The 20,281-nt window shown below is 44.2% G+C and overlaps 1 protein-coding gene across 3 annotated transcripts in view; it reads right to left on the minus strand.

Moving 5' to 3' along the window:
• Positions 1-420: 420 nt before the first annotated feature.
• SNX19 (sorting nexin 19) overlaps positions 421-20,281 on the minus strand; it is a 55,187-nt gene continuing 35,326 nt past the window's right edge. Inside the window, exons 9-13 of one of the 3 annotated variants that reach the window (XM_066259753.1) lie at positions 14,968-15,152; positions 14,127-14,214; positions 12,950-13,084; positions 1,739-1,807; positions 421-733 (exon numbers count right to left, since the gene is read on the minus strand). In XM_066259753.1, coding sequence (XP_066115850.1) covers positions 601-733; positions 1,739-1,807; positions 12,950-13,084; positions 14,127-14,214; positions 14,968-15,152 — 610 coding nt within the window. In that variant the 3' untranslated portion in view covers positions 421-600. Of the gene's footprint in view, positions 734-1,738; positions 1,808-3,679; positions 12,244-12,949; positions 13,085-14,126; positions 14,215-14,967; positions 15,153-20,281 lie in introns of those variants that run through there. The other 2 variants (XM_066259754.1, XM_066259755.1) reach the window with 2 other exon arrangements.

The raw sequence follows: 20,281 nt of genomic DNA on the forward strand, positions 1-20,281 counted from the left end.
CATGTGTAAAATATTACATTTGTCAGAAAAATGATGAAAAGATAAAATGAGGTTCATCAAAAACATTCTGGAAAGTGGAAAACGTTAAGTATACCCTTTGATCATCAATACTACTATCATCCTGAGAGAGGCCAAAGGTGATTAGGTCCTTGGACTCCATGAAAATTTGGGGGTGTGGCTTATTCTTCAAATCTGCATGGTATCCTTAATTCACTTGATTTTGGCAGCTTAAAGAGAAAGAAAAAATGTAGCTTAGAAACTTTTTATCCTAGGAGACCAGAGAGAGTCAATATGTTCCTCTCAGAAAGAGCATCTCAAAGCTTGTTTCCTTCCATCTTCACTTTCATTATGCGCCCTTGTTTCCTTCTTCCAAATGAGACTCAAATGAGGTCTGTCGAGAGGCAGGTCAAGATGAAATCTAATCATTTATTCATGTTCGTGGCAAATGTTTAGAGAGCATCGTCACTGTTTCAGACACCAGCCAAGAATGGGACGACAGTTTTCACTCAGTGTTATAGAGCTAGACGGGACCTTGTCTATTATCCAATCCAACCTCTCTGATTGGAAAGAAAGAAAGTCCAAACAAGTGAGGAGGTTTATCTAAATCCACTGTGATCCATGACTGGAAGCCGGATGTTCAGATGCCCAAGCCAAGGTGTTCTGCTCCTTTTGTTCTTTCCTTCTGGGTGAGTTTGGGGCGAGTGGGAATTTGTTCAATATCTGTATCATGTCCCTGCGATAATTCCAAAGAATGTCAGGTGATTTCTTTAAAAACTCACCTTTAAAGTAGTTTCTTCTCTGCCTTTATATGCCTGCAGAGTTGGGTAGGCACAATCTATACTGCTCACAAAAATTCAGGGGTATTTTATCACTTCATATTCATTTTGAAATATTCCTGAATTTTCGTGAGCTACAGTATATATGGATATGGGTCTCATGGACACTATTAATCACTCGATTTCCAGAGGCAAGGAGTGCTTCCCTTTAGGACTGAATCTGTACCCATGGAGCTGGTGTGTGCTCCTATGAACTGAAACAATCACCCACCAGCATTAAATACCAACAAGTTTCCACAAAGTTGGTGTTGGGCTCCTTCCTGCCCTGCCTTCCTCCTCACTGACAGAAGATATAGTTCAAGTCCTTTGATGCTATTACCAGCTTAGCATTATAAACAACACAAAATGTAACAAAAGCAGAGGGGAGGGAAACTTTCCCCAGGGTTGGGTTAGAGATCGGAAAGTATTTCTCTTAGAGGGGCAATCTACACCATATTTTGAGCCCAGAATTCATCTGACTTTTCCTGCAGTGATAAACAGGCCCTTTCACTCTGGTTACCAAGCGGTTCCAGTTGGATAAGTGCTTGCGAGATGGGTCATGGTTAAGCACTGTTTCTGGGGACATTTCCACCTCCACCAGTCTCAGAAGGCATTAGCTAGTTAATGTGGTGACAAGTCCCTCAGAGATTCACCATTTGCAGATGAGGGCTGCGACAGCTATGAACATGCTTCATATGCTACTGAGAAACAGGTGTATTTTCACAGAAAAAGGGCAGTCTGGAGGCGACAAAAGCCTAAGGTGTCGCCTTGCTCACATAGAAGTTGGTGTTCTTCCTGTCATCTGGTTTAGTTAAGGGGATTTTGAGGGGTGTGGGCTCCATTGTGTGTGGAGGACGATGGAAGAATTGCCAGATGGCAACAAGGATTCCAAGCCTATCAGAGGAAAGAAAAACATTACTCACTGATGCAAGAAGGCTGCCAACTTCATTTGTGGAGCAAGTAACTGTACGCAGGCAAAGTCTGTGATGAGCCTAGGTGGAGAGGACAGGGGAACTAGCCAAGGATTCTGAAAATTTGTGAGATAGAAAATAGTAAGGGGCCATGGTGCAGTACTTAATGCTGGAGAAACTGTACTAAACAAGACAGTCTGTCTTCAGGGGTTTACAGAAAGGCATTTTCATAAGGGGCAGGTTAGGAGGATGCTTGACTCCTCTCAATGTTTCTCAATGAAGTCAGCTGGGTATGTTTTAAGCAAGTTGTGCTAACTCCAGCCCATTTACGATAAACCTTTAATCACATTATATTTTTTTAAAGGGACTTTTTTTTTATTACATATTACTTAATGATGCAGGTGTAAAAGGCATCTAGAACTATGAACAGATGCAATGAGCGACAGTTTTTTGCTTTTACACATCATCTTTCCCATTTGAGCATTAATTCGTCAGCATTTTCTCACCAGTTTTCAGAAAATTTCTGGAGGCTAAACCTGCAGAGGTGATTTGAGGGAAAGGAAAGCTTTAGCAATATTTCCAGGGGCTGTTTCATATTTTTTAAATGTCTGAACTGCTTTTACAACAGGTCTTCCATGGGAAGCTCAATAAGTTACTAAACTCTTTGAGTCTCAGAATCTGGACTGAAAATCAGGGGAAGAGATCGACATAGCTAAGATTTCTAGTTGAGTGTTTTAGCTCAGGCTGCCATAACTAAATAGCATAGAAGGTGTGGCTTAGACAACAGAAATTTATTTCTCCCACTTCCTGAGTTTGAGAAGTCCAAGATGAGGGTGCTGGCATCACAGGTTTCATTCTAAGGCTTCTTCTCTTGGTTTGTGGATGGCCATCTCCTTGTCATGTGCTTGCACAACCTCCTCTTTGTGCGGATGAGGAAAGAGGAAGCCGTGGTGTGTCTTCCTCTTCATACAAGGGCATTAATCCCTTCATGGGGGCTCCACCCTCATGACCTCATCTAAATTTAATTTCCTACCAACGGCTCACTTCCTAATACCATCACATGAGGGACTAGGACTTCACCATACAAATTATTTGTGGGACACACAAACAGTCCATAGCATTGTGTGAATGTTGGGAACAGGTAAAGAATTCTGATTTTACAGAAGGAAATAAAATGTGGTCAAGGACAAGAAATATCATTATATTTAAGACTGACATGTAACCTTAAGTTGACCTTCATATTAATTTATCTAAAAGACAATTAAACTAGCCAGGCAGCCAAATCAACCCATGAAGATTGGTAACCTGATACAGGAGAACAATTTAAGGATAGAGGAAAAGCAATTTGGGAGTTTCACAAGAAAAAGGAGAAATGACAAGAGATACAAAGGGTTTTTAAAAGTTTTTTTCCCTCTGTTGTTCAGTTTTATTAAGAAAAGGGTTTTAGAAATAAACATAGAGAAGGAATTGGGTGAGGAAAACTATTGGTCCAAGTCTGCGTGCTATAAGAGAGACCAGATGAGGAAAATTTCTATCACTTGGGAAAAATCCACGGAAACCTTAATCTCATGAAGAACTCAGGTCATTCCACCCCAACAGCAGGCAATTTTCCATATCCCAAACCTCAGTATATGGAGCTTGCTGGAACCTAAGTCCGTGCCCCACTCCCCTCCAGACTGCGAACAGGGGGCACACAGCCCTGCTCTCGCGACATTCAGGCCACAGATACTACTGTTACACCCCCACAGGCACACCTATATCCCTCCTTATCTGTCCAGACAAGTTTTGCCCTGTAAATGCCACACACCGCTCACAAGTCAACATCTGGGCAAGCTACACACCACATGGGGACGACTTCTGTTTCAATCATTAGAGTACCAGTTTTTTCTATCTCATCTAAACAGATCATCGAAAAGGAAACTTTTTGGTCCTCACTCATACACAGGATGTGCAAAGCTGTTGGGACCAGATGTGGTGTTAATTATCCGGTGCTCTCTGCTGAAATAAGTGGTTAACCCCAAGGAGGTTTACACTGGAGACTGGAGAACCAGTCTTGGCTCCAGAGACTGTTTCACATCATTTGTGTAAATGTGCCCTGGCATGAGGAAAGGGCTTCATTCCCCAGCAGACAGGATTCTTATGCAGGCCTGCTCCGAGGGAATATATGACCCAAGCATTGAATTGTCAAGAGCAGCGGTTCTCAACCTGTGGGTATACAATACATTTTTAAATAAAATGTGTATTTCCGATGGCTTTAGGCGACCCCTGTGTTTTGGTCGTTCGACCCCCGCTGGGGTCGCGACCCACAGGTTGAGAACCGCTGGTCAGAGTTTCTTCTTATTATTTTTTTAAATGCATCAGTCTTCATTCTCTCACTGAACTTCCTCCTTTGCTCCTGTACCTACTCTTGCCCTCTTTCAAATCATGGCCTAGAGGTTTATTCTGGCCCACAAACAGCAGGTGATTTCATCCCCACAGGGCAAACTCTAACCTACGACCAACCCAGACATTTTAGATGCATTAGTTTTCATTCTTCTGGCAGCTGCCTAGTTTTGTTCTGTTGTCTGGCTAATAGTTGCAGCAATGTGGTGGGAAAGATAGCAAACACCTGTGAAAGGGAGGAGGAATTTATGCTATTCTTTCTTTTCTTCAAGGTTATTATTTTGTCTTTGAAGAGTTTTCTTTGTAGTATCCTAGCCATGGTTAAAAAGAGCAGCTGGAGGTGTGAAATAAATAATTTTAAATCTGAAACTAAAAGGGTTTCCAAGATAACTCAGTAAGTGGAAGAGATATTCATCTTTCCCTTCATGGTAACTGCATTCCTTACAAATTTGTGTCCAAGACAGGGGAAGAAGAGAACATTTCCAGAAGGCAGGTTTTCTTTTTTCTTTCCTTTCCCTTTTTCTTTCTGTCCTTCCTTTCTTCTTTCTTTTCCTTTTTCTTCCTTTTCCTTCCTCCCTCCCTCCTTCCCTCCCTCTTTCCTTTCCTTCCTTCTTTCTCTTTTCTTCCTTTCCTTCCATCCTGTTTTCTGATCCCAGTGCAACAGACTGGGAAGTAGACAGTGTATGCTGGGTACTTCTGTGACAGAATACTTTAAAAAACTCTTTTTCTATCAGGACTTATTTTCCTTAAAAGCACAGAGCTTTAGAACCTTATGACCCACATCTTAGACTGAAAACAATAGTTACAAAATTGGATTTTGGCATAGAAAATATAAAAACAAACTTCTTTCATTTGACATTTGATGCTGAATAAGATATGAGGTCCTAAAAGAGAAAATTTGTCTTCCCTTCATCCCTTTCTAAATCTTGTCCAGCAAATTTTACTGAATTTATTCACACATTTTCCTTCTAAAAGTTAATAAGCATAATCTTTAATTACATGAGTTTTGGTATTTATTTTGTACCTATGTACAAGTATATACAAGATGGAGGAAGAGGTTTACAGTTGTAGAAGAAACAGTTTATTCTTGCATTATTTGTTAATTATTGTACTATTTTCCATATGAACAATATAAACCTACTTTTGCACACCCTGTATATGGGAAAGTTGAGAAGGCACAGGGATATAATGAGAAACAAAGAGATATAAGATATGTTCCTTGCCCTTGAAGAATTATACTCCTACTGAAGAATTTATATCCATCCATCCATCCATCCATCCACCTACCCATACACACACTGATCAGAGAGACAGTGTAAATAATCCAGAGGAAGGAGAGATTTTTAACTAGCACAATCAAATAAAGCTTCACGGAGAAGGAGGAACATGAGTTGGCCCTGACAGAGGGTGCCCACTTATGCACAGAGGAAGCAGGGGAACCTACCTAATAGAAAAAGAAACATGGGCCCAAGAACAGAAGCAGGAAAGAGCAGATAAGCCCCTAGATTCCTGTGAAACCATTTCCATAATACATTTTATCCCCAAGTAAAAGTTCTATAGCCAACCAAGCCCAAGTGATGCTCCTAGAGCAGGGGTCCCCAAGCTACGGCCTGCGGGCCGCATACGGCCCCCTGAGGCCATTTATCCGGCCCCGCCGCACTTCCGGAAGGGGCACCTCTTTCATTGGTGGTCAGTGAGAGGAGCACATTGACCATCTCATTAGCCAAAAGCAGACCCATATTTCCTATTGAAATACTGGTCAGTTTGTTGATTTAAATTTACTTGTTCTTTATTTAAAATATTGTATTTGTTTCCGTTTTTTTGGTTTTTTTTTTACTTTAAAATAAGATATGTGCAGTGTGCAAAGGGATTTGTTTATAGTTTTTTTTTATAGTCCGGCCTTCCAACGGTCTGAGGGACAGTGAACTGGCCCCCTGTGTAAAAAGTTTGGGGACCCCTGTCCTAGAAATATATGGAGCCAACAAAAGATGCCCTCACTTTTCTTGAAACATCCTTTGTTTTTAAAAGGAACTGACTTGCCATCACTTTGTTGAATTTGGACTCCATGTATTTGCAAAGGATATAAACACCAAAAGGGTTTCTTGTTTTTTCCTTTTGTTGTTGTTAATAAGATCTATCTTCCCTAATGGCAAGATAGGAAATGCAGACATTTTACTAAATCAGCTACTCTTCAGTAGGTGTACAGGGACAGATGATTCTTTAACAAGGGCACAGGCAAAAGGCTCTTTACCAAGGTTTACAGATCACCAAATCCAATTCAGAGAAGTGATAGCTTCTGAAGACATGTTAGTGCCATTATCTGCAATTGCAGACTTTTGTGTTTATCCAGCTTGGTCTTTACCCTCATGGATTAGTCTAAGCATCTGGAAGTAATTATAGACAACTCTCCACTGCCCATACAGGGTGCAACAGTGACATGGAACACAAAGGGAAGGAAAAAAAGCCTAAGTGTGGATTTATTTATAAGCCTTAGCCCTTACCTTAATCACTGTAACACTCTTACAATTAGTTTGCCATTTCCCAAACACACACTGGCTAGCGCCAAAGAGACCTATTTTGGTTTAAAATGAGTAGATAATGTCACTTCAAGAAATGTTTTCTAAGTTTGGATCTTGATACTATCCCTTTTTTCTATCATTGCTCTCTCCCACCCGTCCACATCCCAGAAATAGTGTGCTAGCAACTAATACAACAGTGTCAGTAGGTAAGGTCTGAGGCATCAAGACACATAGAGAAAACAGATTTTGTCACGGTGACGAAACATCAAAGTCAGGAGTTCTCTGTATTTCATCACATGCTGTTTTCACTCCCAAGAAAGCAGAGTTCAAATGTGCTTTCAGACCAGAGACAGGTGAGAAGTGATAGGGAGGTGGCAAGAATGCTCAGCACATTTGAGAATAGCACGGTGTATCTGCCAAAGTGACGGCTGGTGCCCAGATTTCTCTTGCCACTTCGGAGCTGCCTGGTTTCCCAACCTGTTGCTACTGGGTCACAGCAGGAAAAGGGTTCTGACAGTTTTCACTTGTCTCTTGCTTGATACTCTTCTAGCTTTATGTCTTCTGTTTTTCAAACCAGCCAGTGCTGTCTCTAGGTAACAACTATCAGACAAGTCTCAGGATGTGAAGGTGATGTTTGAGGCAGTCTCCCCTCACTGGCTCTCTCCTGAGAAAGGCTGCTTTGTGAGCAGCAGCATCTCTCACTTTTATACCACAAAGGGGTGATGTAGGTTTGCTAACTGATGAAATTCACCCTTCAGTGCTTTCACTCTTTTGTCCACAAGTGCAGTGCAAGCAGCTGCTGCCCTGTGATTGCTGGCACTCCCAGCGGAAAGGAAATGGGGGTGCCAAGTTAGGGCAGGACTTGCCCAGCTGGGCCTTCTACTGCAAAGCCTCACGGTTTCCCGTCCTCCACCATTACCACTCCTTCCCTGGTTCCCATTCCCACTAGCAGCCAGCAGGTTGGCTAGCCTTCCTTTCCTGTCCTGGGAAAGCACCTCCTGGTCCAGTGCAAAGGAAACCTAGATAAACAGCGGCCTGAGGCCCTTGGAGCCCCAGCTGGCCAGAGGATTGCGTGGCTGAACGGGCGCCGCAGCAAGACCTTGCCACCTGCTCCCTCCGACAGTGAGCGACTGAGAGGATGCTGCTGCTGACATTTCCTGAGATCGCTTGTACTTTATAGAGCTTGTTTTTGTGTATTATCTCGTTCATTTCTCAAACAGGTTGTAATGCATTTATCCCTTTTTCTGAGAGAAACTTAAGTCTCAGAGAAGCTGACTGACATCCTCATTGCTGATTAAGTGGTGGGGCTAGGATTTCAATCCTCAGTTATCTTTTCAAGTTCATTTGACTTTACAGATGCCTAAAGCTACCTCTTATGTAGGAATTAGTAGGAGCACACCTGAAAAAATTAAAGGGGTCATAATGTGACAACACAGTAGTCAAGACAACAGGGATAGGACTAAGCTGTTTATATGTGCGACCAAACCCCTTGTTTCTATAAGCTCCCAGGAATTGTCAATCATGATCCGAAACACTCCTCAGGAAGTCTTCAAATATTTCCACGGTGTACAGGAAAACGATTCCAGGTTCCCAGGCCTCCACACCAGACAGCCAGCATGCACCTGTCTAGTGCACGCGTGCGCGTGCATGCGCGCGCACACACACACACACACACCGTCCAGCCCTTGGCTGGCTCCTGCTGTGCTGCCCCACATGCAGCTCTCCATCTCCATGTCTTCCTTTATTTTTAAATCTCTTGCTTGTAGAGATACGTAGATAACAAAATTTACCATCTTAACCATTTTTTAGGGTACAGTTCAGCAGTGCTATACCTACTTACACTGTTGTAAAGACAATATTCAGAACTTTTCAACCCGCAAAACTGAAAAACTCTGTACCCGTTTCCCAACAACTGCCCGTTCCCCCTCCCTGGAACCTACAACCATGCTCTCCGTTCCGACTTCTCTAGGTACCTCGGGTAAGTGGGAGGATCTGTCTTCACACACACTGCTCACGCTCCCTCCTTCCATATACCTTCCCCACGCTGTCACTGGCTAATTCCTATTAATTCTTCAGGAGTCAATTTAGATATTATCAACTCAGGCTTTCCACAGTCCCTCAAACTACACTAAGTGCCCTTCCATGATCGCATCTGATTGGAGTTGTCTGCTCTAACCCCTTGATAGGTAAAGTGTGGGGGAAGTGCGGCATTCTCCATGGCATATATCTGGGAGCTTGTTAAACACGCAGCATACCAGGCCTTTAATGAGATCCCAGGTAAATCACACACACACTCAAGTTTGAAAAGCATTGTTCTAACTAGATGGGGGTGTGCAAACCACTCATGAGCCACATCTGGCCAGCTGTCTGTTTCTGTATAGTTTTATTGGAACACTGCCAGTCACTTGTAAATGTATTGTCTATGCTTTTATGTGACAATGGAAGAGCCGAGTAGTTGCAAGAGAGACCACCATATGGCCACAAAGCCTAAAATATTTTTTCTCTGGCTTTTTACCAAAAACATGTGCTGGCTTCTCTACTAGACTACAGGCTTCTTAAAAGTGAAGACCCAGCCTTACTTTGCTTTGAAATAAGAAAGGCAGATTAGTATAATGGTTATGATGTAGGCTTGAGGGTAGACTAACAAGATTTACAGCTGGTACTGCCATTTTCTGGCAAGTGACAACTTCTCTGTGCCTGGTTTCTCATCTAGAAATAGGGCTACATAATCAAACACCTTACAATGTTGTGTGAATTAAATAATTTCATGTATGTGAAGTCCTTCAAGTGGCATCTTCAACAAATGTTACCTCTTAGCTGGTACCAGGAATTTTTAGAGTATCATGGGGAATCTGTTGATGTTGGCAGAATGCCCCAGGTAACAGACACCATCAATACTTATTCTCTGCTTCTTCCTTGCTAACATCTAATGATTTTTTTAGGTATCTAACATTCCTGAAGGATGACCTCCACTATTGCTACTCAATCATGATAATGCCATTCTCCATGTTAGTGGATTGACCTATGGGTGGGCAGTTCTGGTCAATGAGAAGATTCTTGAAGGGCATCTGGAAAATAGTTTCCCTGTTTTTTAAAAGGAAAAGCAGTCTGACCAGGCCGTGGCACAGTGGATAGAGCATCAGACTGGGACACTGAGGACCCAGGTTTGAAGCCCTGTGGTCACCAGCTTGAGTGCAGGATTGCTGGCTTGAGCAAGGGGTCATTCGCTCTGCTGTAGCCCCCCGTCAAGGAACATATGAGAAAGCAGTCAATAAACAACTAAGGTATCACAATGAAGAATTGATGCTTCTCATCTCTCTCCCTTCCTGTCTGTCCCTCTGTCTCTGTGAAAATGAATGAATGAATGAAAAAGCCAAAGTGATGCCCCTATTCTTTCACAGATAAGTCTTTTTGTGTGAATGTGATGCCCCAAACTGCAACCACCATGAAGGTGAACGGTCTGAAACAGACATACATATACAATGGCAGAGCAGATGGGACAGAACCTGTCCCTTTTTTATTTTTTTTTTATTTTTTTATTTTATTTTATTTTTTTTTTGCATTTTTCTGAAGCTGGAAACAGGGAGAGACAGTCAGACAGACTCCCGCATGCGCCCGACCGGGATCCACCCGGCACGCCCACCAGGGGGCGACGCTCTGCCCACCAGGGGGTGATGCTCTGCCCATCCTGGGCGTCGCCATGTCGCGACCAGAGCCACTCTAGCGCCTGGGGCAGAGGCCACAGAGCCATCCCCAGCGCCCGGGCCATCTTTGCTCCAATGGAGCCTTGGCTACGGGAGGGGAAGAGAGAGACAGAGAGGAAGGCGCGGCAGAGGGGTGGAGAAGCAAATGGGCGCTTCTCCTATGTGCCCTGGCCGGAAATCGAACCCGGGTCCTCCGCACGCCAGGCCGACGCTCTACCGCTGAGCCAACCGGCCAGGGCTGTCCCTTTTTTAGGTTAGAGTTGCTGAATCCATTAACCTCTGGGGCTTACCTACTCAGGTACTAATTTTATGGAAGAAAATAAATTGTCCTAGTAGCTTCAGTACAAGAACCCTAACTTGTATTGCCAGGAACCATGTTTACACATATTTTTACTCCACCCAGGACCTGACAACTGTTGTTGGGTGCGAAGTGGAAAGGAAGTATGGTAGCCGGAAAATGAATGCGCTGGGTAGGGCAAAATAAAAACATGTCCTGAGTTAGTGCAGGCCCAATTCCCGCTTGCCTGCTACCACTCCCGGCTAGGAGTACCTTCTCCTGAGACCTGTGGCTCTCCCCCAAATGCCAATCTCCCTTGTCAGGACTTGTTACCCAAGTAACAAGCTGGCAGGCTGTTTCAAAGTCAGATGGGTTCTGATTATTTCCTTGGCGATATCCATTATCTCCCTTCCAGGGAGGAGGAGGGTATGAGGACAGCTTATCTTTTTGGGGCAGAGAGAGTACAGGTGGGGTCTCTTACATAACAGGAAATACACAGAAGTTTCTTTGGGTTAGAAGTGCCAGAAGATTCCTTAGAATTTATAGCCACAGGGATTTTCTGGTGTGTCAGCTTATGTACTGGTTTTGTTCCACTTCTGAGCCAGGACTAGTAGCAGAGTCAAAGCAATACAGGTGCTAAATACATACGAGGGTCAAGTACGGGAAGAGAGGTGCCAGAGGACAGGGCTCCACTTGTCCTGAAGAGCACCTTGGCCCCAGGTGAAGGAAGTAAAGGATCAGCTCCAATAAGGCAGGGGGGACTCCCTGCACTTCCACTCCTGCAACAGACATGCTGACCTCTTCCTGCCTGGGAGCGTCTAAGATAGAGATGCTGGAGGAACTCTGGAGCCACAAAAATCACCCGAACAATCAACTTTTAAGGGGAGAAGGCTCCAGGAGACACTATCTTGTTTATGTCCTTGCCTTTAGGCAATAACATTCCTAGAGCCTCTCAATTACAGTAGCACAAATTTTACGGTTAAAAGCCTGGGGCGGGGTGGGGGTGGTGGAGGGAGTAGAAAGATTTCACAACATTCTTCCATAAATCACTTCACCTGTATGCACATCACCTACTCCAGAGTCTAATTAAGAGGATCTGGACCTGTTCTAGACCCACCCTTTCTTAGCAGGAGGTCCATAACTGGGGGAAAGTAGGGCTCTAATGGGCCACTAAAGGATGAAGGGCAAGTGAAGGTCAGTGCTGCCCTTCACCCCTTTCCTGTGAGTTATTCATGTGCATCAGTGTACAGCACTTCCCCGACTGTCCCTCTGCCTCCTTCTCCTCCAACACTTTCTCCTATTTGCTCCACTTTTCTAAAGACACTGCAGCCTGCCACCGCCCCTCTGCCTTCATCACCGGTGTTCTCAAAGACTAAGTGGATCCTTAAGGACAGGGCTTAAAATCTTTCTGTGGACCATCAATTCCCTGTGATTTTGCCATTACTGGTTCCGATGAAAAGCTCCCTGTGATCTTGTTCCTGTGGTTTCTACTGTTCGGGCATTCTCTGGCATGGAGCAGTGTAGTGTCTCCCTTCTATTTGGAAGCACTGAGCTGAACTTGCCAACTGCCATATGAATTTGTTGAAGGATAGACAGGTCACAAAGGCCCAAATTCAACTGCTCTTGGGGAGGAGTCTAGAAGGAAACAAAATAAAATCTGTGATGCAAATTTCTTTCAGGAAAGGGTGTGGATCTACGAGAAGCTTTGACAGTCTGCTTTGACATCTTCTGGACAGGAAATGTGTAGGCACCCAGGAAGGCAGCCTTCAATGACATCCCCATGGGGCCGATGTGCTGGAAACGAGCCAGTGAGTAAGAAGCCACATGAAAATGCCCCGTTCCCCCCTCCTTTCTGGAATTGTTGGGAACTAGAGGTTTGGCTTTCAAGAATGGTCCTGAATGAACATTTTGAGTTTGCTGGTGGGTGGTGGGAACAGAGTGCAGAAGATTGTCTTCTTCAAAGAAATCTGGTTCTCTCTTTTCCTTGGTTTATCTAGATTTTGTGTGTTGGTGGATCAGATATATGTATGTACAGGGCCAGGCTATCAACAATCTTATAGATGAGGGCAAAAGGGGCTCATTCCTCTACCTTACAGATTCCTTTTTTTTAAAAAAACAACAGTCTACCCACCAGACACCATAAAAAAGCACAACTGGACGTGCATACAACTGGTTCATAGATCGCTGTATCACCTGCTACAAATGGGCAGAACTGAGGAAAAACTGTGCCACTGATCCCCACGTTTCCTGAGCTCAATCCCCAAGGGTACAGGCTCCCGGACTGGTCTCTGGGCGGCTCAGCAGCTCCTTCCCCACCTTCCAAGAACGATGAGGAACCTACGGCGATGGGGAGGCACCCGTCCTCCTGGTGCTCTCTGGGGCATCTGAGGCAGAGGTTGTCATGGGAGACTCCTCAACTGAGGCACTGAGATCCAAGAATTCTAGAATGATGTCCCAGAGGCAATAAATCAAGTGCCTGAAACAAATGGACAAAACAACTTAGAGGAAGGTCTGCCTTAGCAAGAGACACCGGATCTTAAGACATTTATCTTCCCTCCCCTCACGCATCCTACCGATATCCTAGTGGACGCTAAACTTCAACAGTTTGACAATGCTTCTGCCATGAAATAAAAGTTTGTTGAACTAAAAAAAACTATGACTCCAATTAAGGTAGAAACAACTTGAGATTGGATTTGAGGAAATTCCACATTTATTTATGCAGCTACGTTAGCACATCAGCACTGTTCCTGTGAGGGAGGTCAATTGTCTAAGAATCTGAAAGCTACAGACTACTGCTGTTCCTTATACTTAACCACAATAGATTCACCGGTTACTCCAGACGGTGAGGCAGAGCCAGGAACCCTGAGCAAAGGGAGTTAGTGAGTGCTGTCTGCTTTGGGACCCGTTTTCAGAGGGGAATGGAAGGACTCAATATTTTTCAGTAGTATTCTCTCCCAATGTACCAGCTAGGAAGATACCTACCTCTTTTGAATTATTCTAGGAGTATTCACCCAGTATTTCTAGTCACTTTACCAACGTCCAATCTGATTAGCTTATCTAACTCAGATTAAACAAAGACAATTCCTGATCCTAACAGTAATCATGCTGTGAGACCATAATCCTATGGCTGAAAATCATTACAGGGCCTATGATACACAGACTGGGGATGGTTCTCAGTGTTCACAGAGGCAGCAGATGTTGGAAAGAACCAGTGAGCACAACGACCAAGGCTGGAGGGGATCAGGCATTTTCCATAGCTCATGTGGGCCCACATTGAGCTCTTCCAAATCCAAGTACAGAGGCTGATACAACACTAGCTACTACCACATGACAGCCTGCTCCGGAGTGGGCAGCACGGGCCTACTCAGTGATGTGGACGGGGATATCATACTCTGCAGTCAGGGCCCAGGCAGGGCCTGTGGCCTGTTCCTCTCAGTGTGGGCGGGCTGAGAACCCTGGGCACCTCTGAGACCAGAGAGGGCGTCGTTATGCTGATGCGGAGACACTCTTCAGCCTACCTGTTGATGCGGGGCTGCTGCAGTGACTCCAAGACCAGACTCCAGCTCAGCTGGCATCTGCTCGCCCCCAGGATTTCTACTACAACAGCTAAAGAGAAAAACACGAATGCAGTTTCAGTGCTGCAGCAACATCTCATATCTGCTCTCGATTCAAATGGGTGTTTTTGGCATTCCTCTGAACCACACAGCCAAACATAAACCCTCTGAAAACGGAGAAAGCTTAGAAAAAACATTTCTTAAGTTAGGTGTCTAAATAAGAGCTCACCACTGCACCCTGGTTAACAGAGCACAGCCATAAACACACTGCCCTTCCTGCCCTCAGAAACAAAACAAAACAATACAAAGCAAAACAACAAAAACCCTCTTTAGAATTTGTTTTTAGCTACTGCTAAGGATCATGGACTCTACTCAATGTCCCCAATTTATCAAGGTTGAGCTTCTGCAGGACATGTATTTTCTTCCCCAATGCACAATGCTGTGAGTTGGCAGATAAGCCGAAGTCTCCACCTGGTGGGAATGGTTCTGAGCCTGGCCCTGGGGTGCAGGCAGAGCTCCCCAAACCTGCCCACACTTTTCACCCCAGACATCTGCAGGCTTCTCACCTACTATCTATGGTGTGGTCCTTGTGATCCTCTCTGGCCCCTCAGTCCCACGTGGGGGAGGAGTAACAGAACTGCAGCCCTGACCATTTTCCTGCTAGCCTCAGAACTGGTGGGCTGACAGGTTTGGAGTCCAGCCATATTTAAGGCCCTTCTAATTATGAGGATGGGTGTGGGGAAATGGTGGCAAAGCCTGACTGGAAGGGAAGTTATTAGGATAATCAATCTCATTGTTCAGTTACCCGGCAGGACTCCCATCAGGCTCTGCAAAGCCTGTCTCTCAGCAGCTGCCTTCTGTTCCTGGGTCCTTACAGGCCGTGGATGCTTAAGCAAAACCCCACCGGGCCAAATGGACTCCCGAAGAAGACGGAGGTACTGCACCCAGTGTTGTGGACATGTCAGATTAGCTACCTGCACCTCCAGCCACCTGTGGTGGAAGAGAAAAGAACGATCAGATACACCTGCAGGAAAGGGCATGCCAAGGCGTAAATTACGTGAGCAATCAGAATGGGGCAAAGCAAAGTTAGCACCGCCTCTCAGAAATGAAACCAGTTAATTCAATAACTTGGGATCATAGAATTCAAAGATGAGCAATAATGATACTGTTATTTACTGAGCATCTGCTATGAGCCAAACGTCCTATTAGGGGTTTTACAGAAGACAACAATGAAGGGCCACTGTCCCTGGGCAAGGCTGCACCTCTCCAGCTCTCCTCTAATGGGAAGCATTGTGACTTCTCAGTAATGTGTGCAGAGCCCATACAGCTGAGGCTTTGAAGATTTTACACAAATCCCTTGCCACCCTGTGCAGATCTAGCTGGTGTGCAAGTGTACATGGCCTGTCTTGAGCATGTCCTACATCTGGTCCTTGCTCACAACAGTTCTCTCAATGACGAGACCTTCTCTTTGCCGGTGGCAGAAGTCCACTTTCTGGCAAGACCTGTTTAAACCCCACCCATCCACAAGAATCCCAGACAGAAGTGCTTTCTTTCCCCTTAGACCTTGACCGGCAGTTAGTTCTACAGCACAGGTTTGAAACTAATATTTTACTTTAGAATATAAATTACGTTCTCATGTGTTTATAGCTTTCCTTTTCCAAAGAAACTATAAGCACCACAAAAGTTCTATGTTTTATACTTCTAAAAAGTTTCCCACAGTGCCGTGGGGCTCAAGAAATGTTTGTAGGTTGACCAGTAATTATTCTTATTATAATGAAAATTTCTCCCTTTGTCTAAATCTCAGAAATGACTTAGTAGCTCTCAGTGAGTTGGCAGACACACTAAGCCGGCAGTTCTTTTCCACTTTCTCCTTTACTTGTCCCTGCATTTTCTCATACCATTTGGTCACTAGCTGCAAGTCAAGCCCACTGAGGCCTTCTTAGTATGCACCATGACTGAGATGGGCGTGGCTCTAGCTGTAATGGATGGACCAACAGCCACTCCTTCCCCTGCATGGAAGACGACTTGGTGCAGCACCACATGGCGGCTCATGCCATCGCTCCTATATCCGAGCTACTTGTTATCCATCCAAAGCAAAGGAAGCTGCCAACGCAAACTTTATTTAACCTCCATTCTGCCAGACAGTCTGCATTCCACTCAAGCTAGGCATTCCAGCCTTGGGGGCTGCAATCCTCCAAGTCCAGGGCTCACAAATAATTCTAAGAATAGGAAGTCTGAAAGGTAATGGCAGGGCAAGCATGGCAGACATTGATGGACATCAAGAGCGGTACAAAGCTGCTCTTGCCCAAAATAGCCATCACCATCGTATTTGTTATTCTTAGGGCTGCATCTCCTTTTTATAGAGCTTTTCATTCAGCGAGCCTAAGACGCCTGATGAAAGGGATCCGTAGCAAGAATTTCTGCTCCTGTTTATAGAAGAGGGCCACCAAAAGGGCATATACAATGACCTGCTCGGGTTCTCTGCTGGAAAGCAAGTGACCCAACTCTCTCACCCCAAGTCTCTTCCTCACCTCATGCCACATGCACTAGTGTGACTTTTGTTAAGGGGAGCAATGTGTACTAGGGTTTCATCTAAGTGATCTGAGGGTGAAGAACTAGCACTTAAAAACCAAAATGTTTAAGTCCTTCAAAAAGCCAGAATCCTAAAGTAACCAAGAAGACGTTGGCTAGAATTAGTTCTAGCTCAGTTTCTCATTCAAGTACACATATAGTAAGCTAGTCTGCCCCTATTTTTGTCCTCTGGAGCCAATAATGCCTGAGACTCAACTCTTTAAAGTATCCCAAGATCCACTCAGCCCCTCCTCGACTGAGCATAACACCCCATAGCAATGCTGGGTACCTTGGTCATCTTTTGGGTACGTTCTTACAATGCATGAGCCTGATTATTCTGAATTAAGGTTAATTCAGCAGACAGGAACAGTACCTATCCCATCCTCTTTGTTCTCTTTCATGGCAACTTAGTGACTCAAGCCCACAAGTGCAAAAATATTTAAGCATGCAGCAAGATATGAATTTATAAATTTATACAAATCTACAGGAGTACAACTTATCAAACTCTAAATGGGAATGTTAGGAAAAAGAATCAAAGTATGAAAAAGTAAAAATAAACTCTTGAAAATGAGGATGAGTCAGTGAGCCAAGTCAAATTGTGAGATTTGGCTAAGATAATATACAGAATTGACAAAGATGATTGAAATCTCCAAATAAAATATCAACTGCTCATAAAACAAAGACTCTGTTAAGCATTGTAAACCCTGAGGCACTGAACTGATCAACAGAAAGCCCTAGATTAGTCAGTCCCAGGACTATAAGAAGTACAACTTGTGCGAACTGGCAGAAATAAAGGACTCGTGTCTAAAGAGGAGCGCAGTTTGGACAGTGGCTTCTATTTGTTAGGTGCTACGGTTGCACCCTGGAGGTAAAAGACACAAACCACACACACTGCAACCTTTATTCCTTTCAAGATTCTCCTCTTGCTCAGGCTCTTCCTTCCTGAGAAGAGCCTTGCTCTTGGACATTAGCCTGGAATTAGCCTGCTTTCACTTCCCAGCCCCAGGCAGCCCATGGAGAAGACCAGGGCAGTAAATCTCTCTTGCTCACAGAACTTCTGAGATATGGTATTTTGTCATGAATGATGAATATGTCATCCTGGAAGGAAAAAATGATAAGCCCCAAACCAAGAAAATCACACCACTGCTGCCACTGCCAATACCCCCTGCCCTTCAGATAACACAAAACACCTGTGAGCTGCAGACCAGTTTCTCAGGCATGCTTTATTATTGCACACAAAGCCTTTCTCTTTCTTTTTTTCTCTTTTTCTTCTTTTCCAAGTGAGAGGAGGGGAGATGGACAGACTCCTGCATGTGCCCTGACCGTGATCCACCTACCTGGCAAGCCCCATCTGGGGCCATGATAGCAACTGAGCTATTTTTAGCACCTGGGAGGAGGCTCCACAAAGCCAACTTCAGTGTCCGGGGTCAATATGCTTAAAACAATTGAGCCATGGCTGCAAGGGTGGGGAGAGAGAGAAGGGGGAGGAGAGGTGGCTTCTCCTGTGTGCCCTGACTGGGAATCAAACCTGGGACATCCACACGCCAAGCTGAAGCTCTACCACTGAGCCAACCAGCCAGGACAATGCCTTTCTTAAGTTGTAAACAGCCACCCTCTCTATTCCACATGCTGTCTTTCTATACTTAATCTAGGAGTGAGAAAGTTAAAAAGAAATCTGGGTCCCTATAGCTCTCTTGAAGCAAAAGGAATAAAATTTATGTGTCAAAGTTTCTGGAATCTGTGGGTACTATTTACTATATTATACTAACAGAAACTTGAAGTTTTAAGGTGGGCACACATACACATATGCCTGAATTGTGTAGAAGAAATCATTTACTAAACAAGTGCTACTGTTTACATAATACAACACACATGAGTTCAATGTGGTAGAGAATAGCCTCAAATAGCATTGGCTTTATTTCTACTACTACTCCAGTTCCTTCTACCATCCCACCTTTTTTCCAAACAAAAGGAGAAAAAAAACCAAAGCAGGTCTGTTCTGTCAGGCCATCATTGAATGATTCAGAGCAAATGGAAGCCATACTAGTGGGCCCAGAAATAGCCAATAAAAGGACGGAAAGGCAACAACAGATTGACAGTGAGACACTCAAGAGCTTCCCGGATGCCAGAGATGGCAGGAAAGGATGCGGGAACTGGGGAGTGCATGGCTCATCCGTGTTCAAAGGAACCTGGTTTGAAATAGCTGCAGACAGAGGAATGAAGCCACGGGGCTTAAGAAGGCACTTCAAGGCTAGTGAAGGTCATTTCTCAACCAAACAGCAGAATGAAATCTTGTGCGTAGGAGAGAAAGCTTTAGGGACCATGTCTAATCTCATTAGCCAAATTCCCTTTACTTTTTCCTAAGAGCCACTATGGCTGGGTGAGGAGGGGCCCTGAGTAAGCATGGCTTAATGGGGAGGAAGCGGGGGCGGGGGGAGGATAGTGAGATGAAAATACAGAACACAGTCCTAAGAGCAATAACAATATTCTAACAAAAATGCCTGGTACAATCTCAATAAAAGAAAACAGACTCATTCCTTGTACCCTTTTTATCCACTGGGCTGTACTTTTATAGAGAACCCAGGGGTAATTATGCTCCAACCTGATCTTCATGTACCAAATAGCTTGAAGAAAAACAGAGAGAAAAGAGAAATCAGTTAAAACTTCTATCAGTCTAAACAGATCTACAGTAGATTAGAAGTGTCAACTCATTTTACTGCCCTTAGAACAGGGTTTTCCCACCTTGGCACAAGTGACATTGTGAATTGCGAATTCCTTGTTATGGAGGGCTGTCCTGAGCACTGGGAAATGTTCAGCAGTATCCCCCCTCCCCCATTAGTTGTGTGACAATCAGTGCTGTCTCCAGACATTGCCACATGTCCTCTGAAGGACAAAATGCTCCCAGTTGAGAATCATTGCCTTAAACTTAGGGTCTTTTGGAAACAATGTATCACGCCATTTTTACAGTCATTTTAGAACTGGTAGTTGTAGCACAGTGTTGTTCAAATTGTGGAATGAACAGCTTAGAGGCCATGTAATTGGCTTTGTGGTTTGTGACATTTAAATACGTCTAAATAGAAAAAGATTAGACTATAAAACATAAAAGTGCACCTCATGTTTTGGGATCCTTTTGTTTCATATACGTATGTATATACTACATGGATATATCAGATGTGTATTTGTGTGTATTTGCGTGCATGTATGTTTGTGGGTAATGATGTAAAAAATGTATTTCTCACCATGGGCTGAAGTTTTAGAAAGTTTGAAATACATTGATATAGGTATAAGAAATGAGGAATTCCAAGAAAAGGGGGGAAACTAAACCACATTTTAGCCTCCTGGAAACATTTCCCAACTCTACCCCCCACCCCACCCCACCCAGCACCCTGTAAAATATTGATAATGTCGCAAACCATGAACATTGTGTTCTGTATCCATTCATAGTCCTAGCATATTAATATGAGCATTTGCTATTCAAGTTAGTAGTGCCAATCTATAGAGTAGAAAGAAAGATCTTGAGCATGAGGGTGGGACACCCACAGCATTTC

The sequence above is a fragment of the Saccopteryx bilineata genome, chromosome 2 (assembly GCF_036850765.1).
Source record: "Saccopteryx bilineata isolate mSacBil1 chromosome 2, mSacBil1_pri_phased_curated, whole genome shotgun sequence".
NCBI classification, from domain to species: Eukaryota; Metazoa; Chordata; class Mammalia; order Chiroptera; family Emballonuridae; genus Saccopteryx; species Saccopteryx bilineata.